Here is a 21,498-nt window from a genome sequence, read left to right as displayed (position 1 = left end):
TTCCAGCAGCATCTGGTCTCCCATCCAGGGACTGACCAGGACCAACCCTGCTTAGCTTCAGAAGCAAGCCAGCAGTGGTATGCAGGGTGGTATGTATTGGTATGTATTGAACATACTGTACAGAGACTATTAATAACTCTTAATTATGAACATAGACACTAACTAGACTCTGGTTTGAGCTTTGATGCAGCAGTACACTGTAAATGTACCCCAGAGACATACAGTAAGCGTTTATATCCTCATCATTCAGGTGCAAGGCTGCACTCGAAGTCTAAGTTATGTGGACAGTGGTACAGGTCTTACTGTTGACTACTGAGCATTTGCAAGGCTACAGTATGTTATCTTTCACAATCACAAAACCAAACCAAAGCACTTTGACCAGATTTTATTGTCACTCATTAGAATGAATGGTGCTGCTAGGCTCTGTGTGTAGGTGAAGCCATAATTTATTATATTTCTCAAGGAAAACAGGCTACTACTTCAATTAATAATTTATTGGGTCAAATATAATGATATGTTAAAAATTACTCTAGAAAGTCTCTGAATTCCTTGCCTCGTTAGAGAAAATTCAAGTTGGCCATTTAAAATATTTTCCCCATTTTACAGGAAAAGATAAAGAGGGGATCTTCTGAAACATTTGCAGAAAAAAATTGAAACACTAATACTTACACAAGAGGAAGAGCCTATAATCATTAATAGATTAGCCCTCTCATAACTTAGTGATGAGTGGCCTCGTTTGACCTATGTTTTTTTCCCTATCCGGCAGGTTTCATAAGACATCTAAATAAGAAACCGTTAAACAGGCACTGATTGACAAGCAATATCCCAATTTAGATAGTTGTCATGGCTAACCAGCCCCATTGACACATTTAATGCTGCAGGGCATCTGAATGGCACAATTATTGAGATTATAGCATCAAAAGTGGAGGGAGGTCAATGGGGGATTCATAATGAACATGCAATTCAAGAATAATTGGTGCTCTGGAGCGCAGCCATCAACAGGATATTGAGTAAAGCGAAGAGACGGTATAAAGGACTATATCAAGAGTGTGTTTGTGTCTGTATCATGGTGGTGGAGGGAGGGCTGGTACATCTCGTACTGCAGTTCCATTTGGCAGATGATCCTGAAAATGTGCAGCACCAATGAGCAGCGGAACAAAATCTGCTGCTTTGAGGTGTAACACACAGAGGTCTCTCAAACTACGACACAGACAAAAAGAGAGTGTTTATAGAAATTGTAGAGAATTTTTTTTAAATGTAAAAGAAGTTATATAATTATCCTGCTTGGAAACCATTACAAACTGTTGTTCCTGTTATGCACCCTAAATGACAAAATTGTCCAGAGCCTTTCTTCAAATTCAATTTGGCAAAGTGCAACATATGCATGTCTCTCGCTACAACAGTTTAATAATGTCTTCAATGAAGACATGCAAGGGGTGGATTCAAATACATATTAACTGGTTGAGAATGCCCAGCCGCCCAAGATGGAGACAAATTGAGTGGAGTACAGCAATTGTTGTAGGTATTACTCAGACCCTGCAATTACTCAGCTTCAGGAAGCCCCCTCCTGATCCTGACACTGTACCAATCACTGGCCCAGTGTCTTTACACAACCTGAACTAAACCAGGCAGGGGAGTGGGCTACCGAGGATGTGAAGCCTTGAATGGGGGCCTGAGACTGAGACATCATTAAAGGGGGCTCACAGTGCAGTCGATAGGTACCTCAGTGGCTGATTACTCTCTCACAGCCGAGAGGCCCCTGAGCAAGACACAGGAGAAAAACACTGACGTGCTCAAACGCAGGAATTTCAACAAACAGCAACAGCCCAAAGGTGAATGGAGAGAAAGGCAGGCAGACACCCACACACAGTCTTAGCTGAGCACATTTATGTAACCCACGCCCCAGTGCCAGGGCCGATTGCACTGTGTGTGTGTGTGTGTGTGTGTGTGTGTGTGTGTGTGTGTGTGTGTGTGTGTGTGTGTGTGTGTGTGTGTGTGTGTGTGTGTGTGTGTGTGTGTGTGTGTGAGCATGTACTAATATAGGCCTACTGTTAATGTACTAATATAGGCCTACTGTTAATGTACTAATATAGGCCTACTGTTCATGTACTAATATAGGCCTACTGTTCATGTACTAATATAGGCCTACTGTGCATGTGTGTCTGTGCTTGTGGGCGCATGTGCGTGTGTAACAGAGATAAGAACATAATGTAAGCTCACTCCACAGCTAGCTTAAAATGTCCCCAATGGTGCTATTGAATTGGATCCTTTTCTATAGCTCAACTGGTTCACATGTTGTTAAGCGGGCGATCATGTGTGTACAAATAATACAAATTAAGCATGAACAATTCATTTTTACGGCAGACCAGTCTCTTGGACCTCTGCTCAGCTTCCCAAAGAGAGATATACTCTCGAATGGTGACAGATAGTTGAGACAATCTGAATAAAGCATTAATCCATACCACAACATGCTATTAAAATGTATATACTGTATCTATTGAAAATGCAGCCGGATTACCTTCTGGGATGCAATGGTAGATTTATACACTGACGTTGTCTCATTCAGGCAACTTTCTCTCAAGGCTGAGAGTCTTTGAGCTAGCTGTTTCAGACTGCATCTGTTATCAATCAGGAGCAGACTGCAGTCACTTTAAATCCCCGGATAAATTACAGTAAGTCAGTGCAAGGTGGCAGTGAAAGGGAGAAGGGTCTGTCTGTTAAGTCAGGGAGGACTTTTATAACTGGAAAGCCACCCAACTTACTACTGATGTTTAGTATGGATAGGCCTGGCAATGGGGTTATCTTCAAACTCTATCCTGAATGAACACTAACTCCCACTTGGACTGTGGCAATGACAATTAATAAGGACATTGGTGATGCAGAGGGAGAGAGTAGAAAGAGAAATCCCCCTTCTAAAGTCCTGACTCACATCTGAGGAGCAAACTCTCCTTCCTCATTCCGTACACTGAGTCAAGTTCATTGCATCGCATAACTAGTTGGCCTAATTCCATATGGAGAGAATTATTCCCAGAAACACCATGAGCTATTCTGTGTGTGTGTGTGTGTGTGTGTGTGTGCGTGCGTGCGTGCGTGCGTGCGTGCGTGCGTCTGCACGTGAGTAAGACAAACCTGGAACATAAATGTCTGGCGGACACATAGTCTATGACCACACAGTCTCCTCATCCTGCTGTGGCTACATGTGCGTATGTGTTTGTGTTGCATACTGTACATTCACAGCCCTCATAACACAGAACAGGTCAGCCGTGAAAATGGCCACAAGCTGTTCCTGCTTCTCATCATGCCCTCCACAACCTTGCGACCCCTCCCCTGTCACCCGAAACATTCTCCTTCACGCCACTGCTGCTCCGGTCTGAACATGCCCTGGGCTGAATGACAAGGCACCGCTCCCACTATCCATCAGTTGAGCATGCTATAAAGGCCACTGCCACTACCACAATAACACACTGGAGAAATGATTCAACATTTAGTCTGGCCTCACAATGTTCACATCACCTGTTTTTACACAAAGTATAGAAGTCTAGTAGAACCTTCAAATTAGGGGGGAGTGAATTGATGGTTTCAGATGTAATCTGTGGTTGCACCTGTCTATTTAGGTAAATCTGACTTGCATGTAGACAATATCAGCTACTTTCAACTTTCCCAAAACAATGACTGTTCTCTGCCTGACCCCTGTAGTTAGTTTAATATGTAGAGATTAGAAAGACTGGTGCCCTATCCACTCAAACAACCAAGGTGTTGGGGCAAAGGGGGACACACAGTAAACTGGTTGCATGTTGGGTCTGTGATACCAGAGAGTAGTAATGGCAGTCAGTCAACACCTAAAACCCCTTCTGTCCCCCTCCCTCCATTCCTCTCTCCTTTTCTGACAATGTTGGGGTTTGATTATATGCACTGTATGTGGTCTGCCATCATCCACTCAGTTGGCATCTCCCTCTGTCCATCTCCGGCTCCTCATATACTTTACTCACAATGGTGCTAATCAGAGACTACAAACGGGACAATTACACATGCAGCCTGGCCCCTCGCAAACAGTTATTATCCAATGAAACAAAGTGTGCTACCCTCTGCCCCCGACACCTAGGTGATTTAGCGTTGAAAAACAGAACCATATGCAGAAAAGTACCTCATACCTACTGTAAATATGGTAGAGGATCTTTGATATTATGGGCTATTTTGCTTCCACTGGTCCTGGGGCCCTTGTTAGAGTCAACGGCATCATGAACTTTACCAAGTACCAGGACATTTTAGCCAGGAAGCTAACACTTGGCCGTAAGGGAATATTCCAGCAAGACAATAACCCCAAGCACTAATCAAAATCCACAAATAAATTGTCAATTGATCACAAAATCAACATTTTGCAATGGCCATCTCAGTCTCTGGACTTGAACCCCATTGAAAACTTGTGGTTTGAATTGAAGCGGGCAGATAAAAGATATCAAGGATCTGGAAAGATTATGTATGGAGGAATGGTCTATGATCCCGTCCAACGTATTCTTCAATATCATAAAATATTGTAGAAAAAGGCTCAGTGTCATTACCTTCGCAATGGGAGGGTGCTAGAGTATTGAAAACAGGGGTGCCAATAATTTTGACCACTATCTTTTTAATTACTTGTTAAACAAAATATATTTCTCTGAACAGTTGCTAGGATAAAATAATATAATTTCCCCTTTTTTTGCAGACAATGTAGCTCAGTGTTTGTATTATTTACTTTATAGTCTTTTTTGCTCATCTATTATCAAGGGTGCCAATAATTATGGATCTGACTGTATAATTGACAGAATTTGAGACAAACATGTACCACATGGCAACACCATATCAAAGTATTGGCCATATTAAAAATAATCTAAATAGAACATGTGCGCCTACGTACAATAAATCTCTGTCTGTAAGAACAGAGTTCTCGCCTAAAGTAAAGCAACTACCCACAAGCAGAATTGGTGAAACATAATAGCTAATAATAATCAGATAGCTATTGGCTGGTGTGGCCTGCTGTTTAGATAATAGAGCTTACATAACCACAGTGGGCTTTCCTGCTTGCTCACTTCGTATGCTCACAGAGAGTCAAGCTTTACACTCTCTGTCTCTGTCTGTCTTACACACACACACCCACACACACGCACACACAAACACACATGCACACAGTAACTGCAGTTGCTATGGCAACCTTACAAACCATCACTGTCGCTTAGAGAGGGAGATAGATGCAGAATGAGGGAGGAGGGTGGACTTTTCTTCATGTTCCAACAACAAGATGGGGAATTATCCTTGCCTGCAGCTTTTTTTCCATGTCTAACCGAAATATTCACTGTTCTTTGATACAGATACAGTAGAAGTGATGCAGAGCACTGCTCTAAAGTATTACCTCTGTTGGTAATGGTACCCAAGGTATAGTGAATCTGGAATAGTTACCACTGGTATTGATTTGAGTGAAGTGGAAAGGGCCAAATGCAGCAAATCAGAAGCCTGCTTTTCTATTGCATCTCTATACTCTTTATTTCAACCTCATCATTCCATCCACTGACCGAAGAGTAATGCGACTGTTTGACCGAATGGCTGCTGAGACACAGAAGACACATAATCTCATTCTAACTTTCTTTAACATATGTACTATGAGTACAACAAAATCAAACCAGAAACATCAACCAACCTATCAGAATAATCCGTCTGATATTGCTATAACGCAGTGCTTGTGGTGGTACATGTGCTTTCCATGTTTGCTGAGAAGGAGAGTAACGAAAGAATAATGTTCACGGCTACTTCAATATGCCATAAAAGCTATCAGGCCGCTACTCTGAGGACCAATAGCCAATTGATTTGGTTGCTTCCATTGTATTTTTCACTGCTATAATCTATCATTATGTTATGAATGAATATAGATAATGCAGCCAATGTTGCTTGCTGTGGTAATCTCTCAGAGAAACATAGACTGTAACAGATTTATGTTAATTAAACCCAGTCAAAATCTGCTTAACTGCCACTTCATCAAACAGTGTAATCACTGGCTCCTGTCACTGATTACCATCTGACTTCCTTCCACTGCCTGTGCTGCAGCTACCTATATCTTTTCACTGAAATGCACAAAGCTTAAAAAATCGGACTGGTTCATTCTGACACCAAATCTCACTTTATTTGATCTATATATCTGTATCTTTACCCTAGTGGTATGCCAGAGATGTGGTATGCTAGGTACCAAAAATAACAAAATCAGCTGGGATGTGTTAGGGCCTGCTGACTGCCCCTCCAAAGTCAGCCAGCCAGCAAAGCCTTCCTCTCTTGGACATTTTAAACAGTTAAGAAACAATGAACAGCAGTATATTGGGATCTAAATGATAACACCAGATCCAATCAGTCAACTCCTCAACACTGTGGGTCCTCAAGTAAGAGGGTAAATGTATTTATTGATAAAGACTTAGAATGATCAAGCAATTTCCACTGCTTCCAAAGATCCCCCCTCTCATCATCTGAGAAACCTTTTGTTGTAAATGCCCACAGGCACGAGAGAGGCGCAAAATATGAATTGTAAAACTTTTTTTTTATTCAAAGAGAGAAGATAATTCACATTTTACAACCCACACAATTACATTAGTATTTTATTGGCCTTTTATCATTGTAGGCTCGGCCCTAACTTATGTGCTCTCTGTCACCTCTGAGTCTGCATGGCAAATGGCCCAGAAAAACAAGGGAAAAAACCTCAAGGGCCTGTCAGCCCTTCAAGAGGCCAAATTGTCGCTCTCTCTTACAGCATCCAGCTGACTGACTATTGAAATGTGTGTTAGTGATTCTATTGTATCCATGTTTGGAATTGATCTGAAACTTGTCCCCTGAGGAGAACTCTGATGCTATCTGAAGAATATCTGCTTAAACTGTCAGAAATGTCGTTTTAGAGAATTTAGCCTCACAACCACAGACCACGTGCATACACCGTCTCAGGGAATCTGCGTGCTCGTCGTCCTCACCAGGGTCTTGATCTGACTGCAGTTCTGCGTCGTAACCGACTTCAGTGGGAAAATGCTCACCTTCGATGGCCACTGACACGCTAGAGAAGTGTGCTCTTCACCGATGAATCCCGATTTCAACTGTACTGGACAGATGGCACACTGTGTGTGTGGCGTCTTGTGGGTGAGCGGTTTGCTGATGTCACCGCTGTGAACAGAGTGCCCCATGGTGGCGGTGGGGTTATGGTATGGGTAGGCATAAGCTACGGACAACAAACACAATTGGATTTTATGGATGGCAATTTGAATGCACAGAGATACCATGATGATATCCTGAGGCCCATTGTTGTGCCATTCATCCACCACCATCACCTCATGTTTCAGCATGATAATGTTGCAAGGATCTGTACAAAATTCCTGGAAGCTGAAAATGTCCCAGTTCTTCCATGGCCTGCATACTCACCAGACACGTCACCCATTGAGCATGTTTGGGATGCTCTGGATCGACGTGTACGACAGCGTGTTCCAGTTCCCGCCAATATCCAGCTTTGCACAGCCATTAAAAGAGGAGTGGTACAACATTCCACAGGCTACAATCAACAGCCTGATGAACTCTATGTGAAGGAGATGTGTCGCACTGCATGAGGCAAATGGTGGTCAACCCAGATACTGACTGGTTTTCTGATCCATGCCACTACCTTTTTTTAAAGGTATCTGTGACCAACAGATGCATATCTGTATTCCCAGTCATGTGAAATCCGTAGATTAGGGCCTAATTTATTTATTTCAATTGACTGATTTCCTTAATAAATGGACTGTATCTCAGTAAAATATTTGAAATTGTTGCATGTTGGATTTATATTTTAGTTTATTTTATTTTCCTTGAACAGACAATTCTCAGAACTTTCTTGATAGCCAATTCCTGTAACTCAACGATAGTCTTTATGAATCCTCTTAATGGAGTCAGATAATAAGATTGAATAGACTTTGATCATATTAATGGCATAGTCCTATCAAGGGTCTTATGTTAGTTATACAGTGCCTTCGGAAAGTATTCAGACCGCTTGAACTTTTCCACATTTTGTTAGGTTACAGCCCTATTATAAAATGGATTAAATAGTTTTCCCCCCTTATCAATCTACACACAATACCCCATAATGACAAAGCAAAAACAGGTTTTTAGCAATTTTTGCCAATTTATTAAAAATAAAAACGGAAATATCAAATTTACATAAGTATTCAGATCTTTTACAGTACTTTCAGTACTTTGTTGAAACACCTTTGGCAGCAATTACAGACTCAAGTATTCTTGAGTATGACACTACAAACTTGGCACACCTGTATTTGGAAAGTTTTTCCCATTATTCTCTGCAGATCCTCTCAAGCTCTGTCAGGTTGGATGGGGAGCGGTGCTGCACCGGTATTTTAAAGGTCTCTGCAGAAATGTTCGATTGGGTTCAAGTCCGGGCTCTGGCTGGGCCATTCAAGTACATTCAGAGACTTGTCCCGAAGCCACTCCTGCGTTGTTTTGGCTGTGTGCTTAGTGTCGTTGTCCTGTTGGAAGGTGAACCTTCGCCCCAGTCTGAGGTCCTGAGCGCTCTGGAGTCGGTTTTCATCAAGAATCTCTCTGTAATTTGCTCCGTTGATTTTTGCCTCGATCATGACTAGTCTACCAGTCCCTGCTGCTGAAAAATATCCCCACAGCACGATGCTGCCACCACCATCCTTCACCGTAGGGATGGTGCCAGGGTCCCTCCAGACGTGATGCTTGGCATTCAGGCCAAAGAGCTTAATCTTGGTTTCATCAGACCAGAGAATCTTGTTTCTCATGGTCTGAGAGTCCTTTAGGTGCCATTTGGCAAACTCCAAGCGGGCTGTCATGTGCCTTTTACTGAGGAGTGTCTTCCGTCTGTCCACTCTACCATAAAGGCTTAATTGGTGGAGTGCTGCATAGATGGTTGTCCTTCTGGAAGGTTCTCCCTTTCCACAGAGGGAATCTGGAGCTCTGTCAGAGTGACCAGCGGTTTCTTGGTCACCTCCCTGACCAAGGCCCTTCTCCCCCGATTGCTCAGTTTGGCCGGGCGGCCAGCTCTAGGAAGATTTTTTGGTAGCCTTCCCCAGATCTGTTCCTCGACACAATCCTGTCTCGGAGCTCTACGGACAATTCCTTCGACCTCATGGCTTGGTTTTTGCTCTGACATGCACTGTCAACTGTGTGACCTTATTTAGACAGGTATGTGCCTTTCCAAATCATGTCCAATCAATTGCATTTACCATAGGTAGACTCCAATCAAGTGGTAGAAACATCTCAAGGATGATCAATGGAAACAGGATGCACCTGAGCTCAATTTCGAGTCTCATAGCAAATGGTCCGAATACTTATGTAAATAAGGTATTTCTGGTTTTTGTCTTTAATAAATTTGCAGAAATGTCTAAAAACCTGTTTTCGCTTTGTCATTATGGAGTATTGTGTGTACATTGCTGAGGAAATTGTTTCTTAAAAATCCATTTTAGAATAAGGCTGTAACGTAGGAAGATGTGGAAGAAGTCAATGGCTCTGAATACTTTCCGAAGGCACTGTATATAATATAGTCTATATATCAAATATTATTTCACTACATCATCAAAGTGCTGACATGCTTCAAACCAATATTGTCTGAATCAAATAGAAAATGACAACTGAAAAAGAACAGAGCAATAGGCGAAGAGGCTTCCCCTTTCAAAACAGCAGGCTTCTCTCATTTGAGCTCATTTGACTCATTTACATGTATCAGCTGATATCGTCCACAAAGAGAATAAAGGAGGAAATGGAAAGACGGAGGAAAGAGATTGATATGTTTGGCCTGCCCTCCAGAACAGAGCCAGAGAGTTACAGGATGAGTCAAGAAGCGGGGGACAGATATCTCTCAGAGCAGTTTCATAGCAGGATCATTTCTGGTTCACTCTTTGACCCAACCTTTAATGGGCATGTTATGAGTGGATGCATTTGAGCTCCCATTTTCATAGGATTTTCTGTCTGTTATTTATAAAATAACATTATCAGCCCAGAAACTACAGTGTAATGATTTCTTACATTACAGCTCAAGGCCAGACAAACTCTCACTGCTCCCTGTGCGATGAAAAATAGAACACTTTGCAACAAACAAACCATACTTTTCATTTAAATTGTCTTTGTGCAAATCATACAAGCTCATTCACACGCCATACAGTACAACACCCTGCATTTATCGAACTCTTAGGTCCGTATAGAACCAGTTTCAAGGATGCCATATACAGAAGTATTGTTCCAGAAGACATCCTGAAATGTCCTTAGTGTTGGAATTTTGTTGTCAGCATTTTTTAACAAGGTCCTGTATTTTGTATTTCTGACGAGCTGCCAAATTCGGTCATGTCTATCCCTCTTTAGGGCTGCCCTGATAGGTTCCGGTGTGAACCAGGTGTGGAGACCTGCTTCTCACCCCACTAAGTCACTTAGCTGCTTTTCTGCCACCTCCAAAAAGAGCCTTAGAAAATCCTCACTGCAACTTCTTTGAAACAGTGTTTTAATTGATGAAAATGCCTGTCTGTGTTTATCCTTTTATTCTGACAACCATGTCTTGCTTCCAAGTTGTCTCGGACGGTTTTGTTTTGTCTGAGTGAGATTCAAGGAGACTGGTAAACATAACCTTCAAATATTTGTTGGGCATTGTCTGCTAGCAAGATGCACAATAAATCTGGTATTTGGACTGGAAGTAATTCGTCTGGAATTCTGGACAGGGCAGTGCATTTGATTTCAGTAACACACGGAGATGCACTGAGGTCAAGCCAAATCGAATGCAGTAAAGCTAGACTAACCAACAAACTAACCAGCAATTTGAAGCACAAAAAACATACAGGTCGAATTCACCTCACAATGGATACCGTGAGTAAGCTTGTGTCAAATAGTGTGTGTGTAATATGTGTGTGTTTTCATATCAATGCTAAAGGAAATACATGTGTGCACACCTGGCTGCACTGTGCCTCATAGTTTTAATCCACACGGAAGACTATGGCCTCTTTACTGCTTGTGTAATCAGGCAAAAGTGTCTGCAGACAGTGTTTTCAATGGTCCATGTGGTTACACAACCAGGGATGCACCTGCCCTTTCCTATTGGTAATGAAATCTGATCTTATTTGCATCTCCCCCACAATAAGCCTATTGTGCAGCCCATAACCTAACAAAAGGCTGTGGGGCAACACCATGGTGCACACAAGGGCTGAATCTAGATTCATTGAATTATATCGCCTCGTCTGTTTTCCCTCATGCCTTTCAATGACTCCCTCTCAAACCTCAGTGGAAAATAAGGTAAAAGAAGACAAGAAGAGGAGACAAGCACATATGAAAGCATTATTATGATAAGAGATGAAACATCCTTGTTCACTTCTGAATAAACCATTAACTGCTAATGCAAATCAGAGGTAACATGTAACAGGATGATGAGCATATGGACTTTGCTACTGTATGAAATTGCTATAATTACTATAATTGTCATAGTTAATACAACACCCACACACAAATTAAATATGTATTATTATACTGGAGCAACATTTCAGTTTAAAGTTTCAGTTTGACAGTTTGAATTTCAGTGGAATCTGTGATTAGGAAACAAAGAGAAGGAAAAGTTGATGAATTAAACCTGTAATTTATATGTTTGATGCTGCTTACCTGTAGCCTCCACCATGCCCTCCAGAATGACCACAATCTCCAGGTCCTCTTTGTCAAGGTCGGCCTGGGAGATCTCCCAGAAGGGGCTGTTCTGATTGATTTCATGGCAGATGATGAGCGGGGACACCAGGAAGAGCCTGTCATCCCCCGTGTCATAACCCACATTCATGTCTGTCTGGTTGAGGGGTATGAACTCCCCTTCCTTGGTCTGCTTGGACTTGATCAGCTTGGCCCTGATTGAGGCCTCCACGATGTGCGAGTTCCGAAGGTCCCCTACCCTGAACATCAGACACAGCCGGCCATCCCTTACGGAGATGACAGCGCTGGTGGAGAACACTAATGTTTCTGCTCGCTTCTTGGGCTGCGAGATCTTGACAAACATGCAGCCCACCATGAAGGCATTAACTATGGACCCCAGCACCGACTGAATCAACAGCAGAAGGATCCCCTCTGGGCATTGGTCTGTTATAACCCTATAGCCGTACCCTATGGTTGTCTCTGTCTCTATGGAGAAGAGAAAGGCTGAGACAAAACCGTTGAGATTATTGACACAGGGAGTCCACTGGTTGTCCCCTATGTGTTCCAGGTCGCCACGGACATAGGCGATGAGCCACCATGCGAAGCCAAATAAGAGCCACGTCACTGTGTACACCAAGACAAAGATGAAGAGGTTGAACCTCCACTTGAGGTCCACCAGTGTGGTGAAGATGTCCGTCAGGTAGCGATAGGTCTCCTGGACGTTGCCATGGTGGACATTACATTTGCCGTCCTTACGGACGTACCTCTGGATCTTCCTCTTTGCCCGCACCTGGTCTACCAGCTGCTTGGGCAGGTCCTTGCGAGCCTGCTTGGGGAGCTTGGGCTTTCGGGTGGTGACTGCCGGACTTTCCACATCCTGCTCCATTGGGGCTTCTAGAAGGAGTCAAGCCTACAGGGAGAGAGAGAGAAGACAACAAAAGAAAAGGGCAGGTAAGACAGAGGCACAACTACTGAACTGCAACACCTTAAACTTTGAGATGGTCATTTCATCCCAAATCCCACAATGTCTCACTCCAAATGCTGTAGACAGATGGTAGGATCTTGCTAGTTTGATTTATCTTATAAAATACAGACTTTTTTTTCTCTTAGAAAATCTGTAAACTAACTTCCTAGTCTTCATACAGTGCAAGCCAAGATATATTGAATGTCTATTTGACTCATTTGTTATTGCATAATGCACTGACAATCTTAGACAGATTTCAATCATGAGGGGCCTTAAGTAAAGAAAGTTAATCTGTCAAAAGGTTTTAATATACTAGTTCTCCAATGCTATTTTCTATACTCTCCAAATTGCATGATATTTACCAAAGCGATTTCCCATTCTTTGAACACAGTCGTAACAGCAGGTGGGGATACTGACAACGCACTTTTGAAGAGCCTTTTCAATTTACAACATGTTCTGTCGTGCTTCAAATTTTAAGAGGTTGGCGGAGTGTTATATGGAATTTTTCACCAGCTAAAAATAGAATCATGGAGGTGGTACTGGTTAGGTCATCATGAGCTGAGAGGAGCGATGAGTAAGGTTATAGTGAGGCTTCTGCCCAACACTATCTCTACATGGGGTCCTTTGAGGGCTGATGGACGGTCGTCCAGTTGAACCATGACCACATCTTCTCGCTCAGTGCGCTTCCAGATACCATCAGATTAGAGAGCTGTCACAATCCATTCCGTCTCTGAGAGAATTTCTCAAAAAAGAAAATAAATGCTCACTATGTTGTAATTTAAGCTACTCCATTCCACTTAGTAGGCTGGGACAAGAATCCAAGGAGGGTTTCTGCCCTTCTACCTCATTTAGTCTCGACTGGTAGTGAGAGGTTAAATTGGGATTACTAGATTATGGAATTGTTTGCAATATTTGTTGCTTTTCCACAATACTTTTCACAAGCATTTCCCTACACCCGCAATAACATCTGGATTTTTTTTCTATCCAAAGAACTATATTTATTGAAGGTCTCTAAGCTCAAGTGTTTTGTTTACAATAAAGACATATACTAGGGCAGTCACTTCACTCCACACTACTGGTGGAGATGCTGGTCTGATGCTGGTCAACCTGGTCTGACCAGCATGGTCTAGCTGGTTTTGCTGGTGCACAGCCTTCGCTGTGTTTTGGACACTGGTGACCAGCCTTTGCTGTGTTTTGGACACATACCAGCTCATGCTGTTGATGCTGGTATGCTGGTGACCAAGCCGGTCCATGCTGGTCTAGTATACTGGCAGAGTATGTGTCTATACTATCAACAAAACACTTGAGCTTAGAAACCTTTAATAAATATGAAAACACAATGAAGGCACCAGCAAAAACACAGCAAAGGCTGGTCACCAGCATACTAGCACCTACAGTGCATTCGGAAAGTATTCAGACATCTTGACTTTTTCCAAATTTTTGTTACGTTACAGCCTTATTTTAAAATGGATTAAATACATTTATTTCCTCATCAATCTACACACAATACCCCATAATGACAAAGGGAACACAAATTTAGCAAATTTATTTCAAATAAAAAACAGAAATAACTTATTTACATAAGTATTCAGACCCTTTGCTATGAGACTTGAAATTGAGCTCAGGTGCATCCTGTTTTCATTGATCATCCTTGAGATGTTTCTACAACTTCATTGGAGTCCACCTGTGGTAAATTCAATTGATTGGACATGATTTGGAAAGGCACCCACCTGTCTATATAAGGTCCCACAGTTGACAGTGCATGTCAGAGCAAAAACCAAGCCGAAGGAATTGTCCGTAGAGCTCAGAGACAGGATTGTGTCCAGACACAGGTCTGGGGAAGGGTACCAAAACAATTCTGCAGCATTGAAGGTCCCCAAGAACACTGTGGCGTCAATCATTCTTAATGAAAAAAAGTGGGAGGTGGGAGGTAACCAAGAACCCGATGGTCACTCTTGTAGAGCTCCAGAGTTCTTCTGTGGAGATGGTAGAACCTTCCAGAAGGACAACCATCTCTGCAGCACTCCACCAATTAGGCCTTTATGGTAGAGTGGCCAGACTGATGCCACTCCTCAGTAAAAGGCACATGACAGCTTGTTTGTAGTTTGCCAAAAGGCCCCTAAAGAACTCTCAGACCATGAGAAACAAGATTCCTGAAGGCCAAGCGTCGCGACTTGAGGAAACCTGGCACCATCACTCGGTGAAGCATGGTGGTGGCAGCATCATGCTGTGCGATGTTTTTCAGCAGCAGGGACTGGGAGACTAGTCAGGACCGAGTGAAAGATGAATGGAGCAAAGCACAGAGAGATCCTTGATGAAAACATGCTCCAGAGCGCTCAGGACCTCAGACTGGAGCGAAGGTTCACTTACCAACAGGACAATGACTCTAAGCACACAGCCAAGACAACGCAGGAGTGGTTTTGGAACAAATCTCTTAATGCCCTTGACTGGCCCAGCCAGAGTCCGGACTTGAACCCGATCGAACATCTCTGGAGAGACCTGCAAATAGCTGTGCAGCAACGCTCCCCATCCAACGAGAAGAATGGGAGAAACCCCCCAAATACAGGTGTGCCAAGCTTGAAGCGTCATACCCAAGAACACTCAAGGCTGTAATGGCTGCCAAAGGTGCTTCAACAAAGTACTGACTAAAGGGTATGAATACTTATGTAAATGTCATATACTTTTTTTTATCTTTCTGCTTTGTCATTATGGGTTATTGTGTGTAGATTGATGAGGGAAAAAAACGATTTCATCAATTTTAGAATAAGGCTATAACGTAATAAAATGTGGAAAAAGTCAAGGCGTCTGAATACTTTCTGAATGCACTGTATGCTGGTCTATGCTGTTTTCTTCAGCAGGACAATTCACCCCTACTGCTCCTGGGTTTTAAAATATCCATGTGTGTCAAACTGCTTATGTCAGAAAAGGCTTGGCATGCGTTTATATTGAATATAGCATTTTATGCCTAGACTTAATTCAGCATTCAACTAGCACTAACACTAGAGACATGTACAACTAGCACTTGATAAAAGGCCAGGGGGGACAGAATGAGGGATGTGTGCGTTCTGAAGTGCTGGACTTATGATGCTTCACTCCGTGAAAGAGAGAGGTAGGGAGCCTTGCTCTATGAGAGCTTGTCTGGTATTGTGTTTACACCTGTTTGTTCTCCAGTCCCCTGGGTAATGGCACAGCCAGATTCCAAATCTGCCCTTTACTACATCCCTGCTCCCACTGGATATAGCACACTCCCCGAGACAGGCATATTAAGAGGTAGCTACTGCAACATCCACAGAAGGGACATAAATAGAAGTGTAAATACAAGATACAGGTAACTGCCAAAATAAAGTAAAAACCAACATAAAGTGGTATAAATATCTTATGGCTGCAGGGGCAGTGTTGAGTAGCTTGGATGAAAGGTGCACAGAGGTGCCCAGAGTAAACGGCCTGCTCCTCAGTCATAGTTGCTAATATATGCATATTATTAGTAGTATTGGATAGAAAACACTCTGAAGTTTCTAAAACTGTTTGACTTATGTATGTGAGTATAACAGAACTCATATGGCAGGCAAAAACCTGAGAAGTTGCCAACAGATGCCAATAGATGCCAACAGTCAATAGAACTTTGTCTGATGACTCTGCTGTGAAGGGGGGCCGTAGTAGACAGGAATGAGTAACCAAAGCCATGAGGTGACCACGCTTTGATCACGCGCGTTCACGTGGGAGGCAGCTCCGTTCCATCGCTCAACTGAAGTCAATATAATTCTCCGGTTGGAACTTTATTCAAGTTGTATGTTAACAACATTCTTAAGATTGATTCAATACATCGTTTGACATGTTTCTACTGACTGTTACGGAACTTTTGGACATTTCGTCACGTTATAGTGGACGCGCTTTGTGACTTTGTAATTGTTTACCAAACGCGCTAACCAAAGTAGCTAATTGGACATAAATAACGGACATTATCGAACAAATCAAGCATTTATTGTGGACCTGGGATTCCTAGGACTGCATTCTGATGAAGTTCATCAAAGGTAAGGAAACATTTATCATGTATTTTCTGGTTTCTGTTGACTCCAACATGGCGGCTAATTTGGCTATTGTTTTGAGCGCCGTCTCAGATTATTGCATGGTTTGCTTTTTCCGTAAAGTTTTTTTGAAATCTGACACAGCGGTTGCATTAAGGAGAGGTATATCTATAATTCCATGTGTTTAACTTGTATTATCATCTACATTTATGATGAGTATTTCTGTTGAATCGATGTGGCTATGCAAAATCACTGGATGGTTTTGGAACTAGTGAATGTAACGCGCCAATGTAAACTCAGATTTTTTATATAAATATGAACTTTATCAAACAAAACATGCATGTATTGTGTAACATGAAGTCCTATGAGTGTCATCTGATGAAGATCATCAAAGGTTAGTGATTCATTTTATCTCTATTTGTGCTATTTGCGGCTCCTCTCTTTGGCTGGAAAAATGGCAGAATTTTTCTTTGAGTTGGTGGTGACCTAACATAATCGTTTGTGGTGCTTTTGCTGAAAAGCCTATTTGAAATCGGACACTTTGGTGGGATTAACAACAAGATTACCTTTAAAATGCTATAATACACATGTAGGTTTGAGGAATTGTGACGACCCTCCCACTCTGTCTGCTGTGTTCTCTTTTTGTTCTTGTTTCTTTATTAGGATGTCGGTGGGCGGAGTTGGGAGGGTCATCAGATACATGGGAAACACCTAGGCCCGGTGTCTCCCAGGATAAATGCACCACTTCCCCGTTCATGGAGGAGACTCTCTCCATGCAGACACCTTGATAGATTCGGTTATGTTTCATGGTGTTTTTGGTTGTTTGTTTTAGCATCTTTCAACACCCTGCATTATCACATTCAGGCATGCAAAACATTCACTTACACTACTGATTACTGATTACACACACCATTGTATATTATACCTAGTTTCGTTATTTAATAAATATATTTTGTTACTCCTTATCTCCACGTGGTCTCCCTTTTGTTACGGGCTCTGAGCCGGTTCGTGACAAGTGGGGGCTCGTCCGGGATTAATTGAACGTATTTGTTTGGGAGAACGTGGAGGTACGTGTTTGGTTTAAATATTTTGTTTGAGTTGATAGGCCCAGTATTGGTTGCCTTAGTTGTTTGGTTGGTGTGCTGCGTTGGAGAGAGTACATTGGTTAGTTTCCAGGCCCTGCCCAGCCTGGAAACTCTTGTTCTACTTTCTGTTGGGACATCGGTCTGAGGTGAGTAATCGGCTGTGTACCTCAGTGGGAGATTTGGGTAGGGTAGTGGAACTTGCTACCTGGAGCTATAGCCTTTTACCCCTGATAGGCTTAGCGACGTGTTTCCTTTTTGGAATATGTTGGGCATGGTTAATGTTTGTTATTTTTGTGTGGTGTCTGTGGACTGAGCAGTTGTCTCGGGGGCACATCCGTGGCTTGGTGGAATCTGCCAGCGTGCTGGGGGGTTTATTTCCTTGCCAGCGGGCTACAGTGCGTAAATACCCACCGCAAATCCACACGAAGACTAGGGTTGAGTTAATGTAGGTTTTGGGGAAGCTCCGTATCTCATCTCTCTTCTGTGGTACTCAGGGTGATTGTCATTTCTTGGGTTGTGGTCTGGTGTGCTCAGCAGAGGGGAAGAGTGAGAATTTTTTGTTGTTGTAATTATGGCGTCTTTTGTAGAGGAGTTCATTCGCTTTCCATCAGAGGAATTGTTAGAATTAGGTACTAAAGAACAGCTGTTGAAAATCGCCGAATACTACAAGGTTGAAATTAGTGATAAACGTCTAAAGAATTCTATTAGGTTGATATTGAAGGCCAATCTGATGGAGAGTGGTATTCTTGAAGTTACCACTGGGCCAGCCTCTGCTGAGGAGTCATCTCCCCGTAACGTTACAATGGCCATTCCATCGGTTAGTCCTAGTAGTCTTCTTTTTGAACAGCAGAAAGAACTGCTTCTGTTACAGCAGCAGCATGATCGTGTAAAGTATGAAAAGGAATTAGCATTTAAACAAGATATTGAGTATGCAAAAATCAAGTTGCAACAAGAACGGATCGAGTTGGTTAGGGAAGGAAAGATTTCCGGGGAGAGTTTGTTCTGGGAAGGTGACCCAGATTTACCCAGGGGTCGTTCCTCTTTTGGTCGTGCCCCAGACACATTTGATATTGTTGGGAACTTACGGTTATTGCCTCAGTTTAATGAAAAGGACCCTGAGACATTCTTTTCGTTGTTTGAGCGTGTTGCTGACGCTAGGAGTTGGCCGGATTCTGACCGCACCTTAATGTTGCAGTGTGTGCTGACTGGTAAAGCGCAGGAAGCATATTCAGCTCTTAGTGTACACAACAGTGCCAGTTATGATAAGGTTAAAACGGCTGTGTTACAGATTTATGAATTGGTCCCTGAGGCTTACCGCCAACGATTTAGAACTTCAAAAAGGGATGATAAACAGACTCATGTTGAGTTTGCGCGACAATTATCTGTACAGTTTACTCGCTGGTGTTCTGCCTCTGCAGTTGTGACTTTCCAAGGGCTGTGTGATCTGATTATGTTAGAGCAATTTAAGGACACAATCCCTGAACGTATTGCCACATATATTAACGAACGAAAAGTAAAGAATGTCGCTGAAGCTGCGGTTTTGGCGGATGAGTATGTGTTGACTCACAAAAGTGTCTTTGCAGAGCCCCGTATTCGGAATGAGTGGGGGCGTTCGGATAGATTTGGGCTTCGCTCACCGAGATACTTTGGTTCACGGGCAGAGTTCAATTCAACTAGGGTTGAGCCTGAATCCCGTGGAAAAGCTGACTTTGGGCAAGAGTGTCATTACTGTCATGATTCAGGTCATTGGAAAAACGAATGTCCGGTTCTCAGGGAAAAAGACAAATTCAGTACGCGTGATTACGTTAAATCTAAGCCTACGGCGTTAGCTGCGCCTGTTTCACATCAGTTCACTCATGACACATGGTCTCAGGCGCAGGTGAAAGTCCATATTCACCCAGGCTATTTACCTTTCATTACGGAAGGTTTTGTGTCTATATTAGGGAGTAAGGAATTGGTGCCAGTGAAGATCTTGAGAGACACAGGTGCCTCCGAATCGTTTGTGTTGGAGTCTGTGTTACCCTTTTCAGCTGAGACTGATTCGGGGAATAGTGTTCTAATTAGGGGAATAGGTTTGAACACTCTTTCAGTTCCATTGCATAAACTGATGTTGGATTGTGGGCTGGTAAAAGGTGAGGTTGTTGTGGGGGTGCGTCCTTCGTTGCCTATTGAGGGTATTGACGTTATTCTTGGGAATAACTTGGCTGGTGATCGTGTATGGCCTGTCGTGTTTCCATCTCGAGTTGTTTCCATAAAGCCGTCAGTTGTTGAGATTCCAGATGAGAGTGTACAGAGCTCCCCAGAGATGTTCCGTGCGTGTGCAGTGACGCGTTCTATGAGTCGTGGCGAACTGGTCACTGTGCCGACTAATGAGAATACCACAAAGAAGTATGCCACTGCTTTCCCTGTTGTTCCGTTATCTGTTACCCACTCAGATCTAATCAATGCGCAACGGACTGACCCCACATTAGAAGAGTTGCGTGACCAAATTGTGCCTGTGGAACAGTTGGGAGATGTCGCCCATTGCTATTTTCTCCAAGAGGATGTCCAGATGAGAAAGTGGGTGTCTCATGGTAGTCGTTTTCTGGGGGAGGCGATTAGTCAGGTTGTGGTACCGGTAAAGCTTCGTGAGTTGGTTTTGACAACTTCTCACAATGGTGGTGCTGGACATATGGGTGTGAGGAAAACATACCATCGCATATTAAGACATTTCTTTTGGCCTAGATTAAAGAGGGATGTCTCTGATTTCATCAAAACTTGTCACACCTGTCAATTACCTGGCAAACCTAATCAAGCTATTAAGCCGGTACCACGGTTTCCTACTCCTGTACTCAGCCAACCTTTTGAGTATTTGATCATTGACTGTGTGGGTCCTTTGCCTAGTGCAAAAAAGGGTAGTAGTGGTGAAATGACTAAAGAGAAGTTATCATCTTCACAGGAGAGGATGAAGGGCATATTTGATCGCCGAACTGAGCCTCGTCAGTTTTCTCCGGGTGACCAGGTTCTTGCTCTGCTGCCAATTGTTGTTTCTCCTTTTCGGGCCAGGTTTCAAGGTCCATATACAGTGGTGCGTCAGTACACTGAGCAAAATTACCTAGTTGCCACTCCAGAATGGAGAAAAGCACACCAGTTGTGCCATGTAAATTTGTTAAAACCCTATTATGCACGTTCCTCTGAGACTGAACAGTGGGAGTTTACAGAGGACGGTAAACCTGTTCTTTTGGCTGATACCGTTGTTTCCTTGGGTTCTTATCATGCTAGATCTGTGCATGAGGAGGAAGATGTGCCTGGTCCTGACGATGGTATATTGCAGGGTAGATTGAAATGAGTAGTCTGTTACGTTGGGAAGTGGCTATGACTCGTTGGGAGTTAAAAAATTAAGGACCTTGTTCTTTTCGTTGGAGTGTGTAGCTGATGTAGTCTCGTACGCCCTGTTCTTGAATGGTTGTATTGTCTGGTTCTGTCTTTCCTGTCTGTTCCCTCCTGGTCTGGTATTCTTCTTTCCTCTTAAATGTTGCTTCCTATGCACTAAGGTTGCTGAGGACTGGGGAGTCTTTCCTCTTAAATGTTGCTTCCTATGCATTTAGGTTGCTGAGGTCTGGGGACTTCTTTCCTCTTAAATAGTGCTTCCCGTGCGCAAAGGTTGCTGAGGTCGGAGGAGAAGGAGGTTGGCTGGGGTAAATTGGAATTGTGCACGTAACCCCTCATCAATTTGGGACGCAGAGTATGTTGTTCCGGGGTCCTTGTTGGTCCCCGGTTTTAT

The 21,498-nt window shown here is 43.0% G+C and overlaps 1 protein-coding gene across 3 annotated transcripts in view; it reads right to left on the bottom strand.

The window, feature by feature from the left end:
• Nucleotides 1-21,498, bottom strand: part of LOC129868402 (G protein-activated inward rectifier potassium channel 2-like) — a 95,711-nt gene that overhangs the window by 3,588 nt on the left and 70,625 nt on the right. For all 3 annotated transcript variants that reach the window (XM_055942349.1, XM_055942348.1, XM_055942350.1), the window contains one exon: nt 11,644-12,571. In XM_055942349.1, the coding sequence (XP_055798324.1) occupies nt 11,644-12,547 (904 nt within the window). In that variant the 5' untranslated portion in view covers nt 12,548-12,571. The remainder of the gene's footprint in view (nt 1-11,643; nt 12,572-21,498) is intronic.

This window comes from Salvelinus fontinalis, chromosome 13, assembly GCF_029448725.1.
Source record: "Salvelinus fontinalis isolate EN_2023a chromosome 13, ASM2944872v1, whole genome shotgun sequence".
In the NCBI taxonomy this organism is placed as follows: Eukaryota; Metazoa; Chordata; class Actinopteri; order Salmoniformes; family Salmonidae; genus Salvelinus; species Salvelinus fontinalis.
Note: the sequence above shows the minus strand (reverse complement) of the source record. Positions and strands in the feature narration are given on the sequence as shown.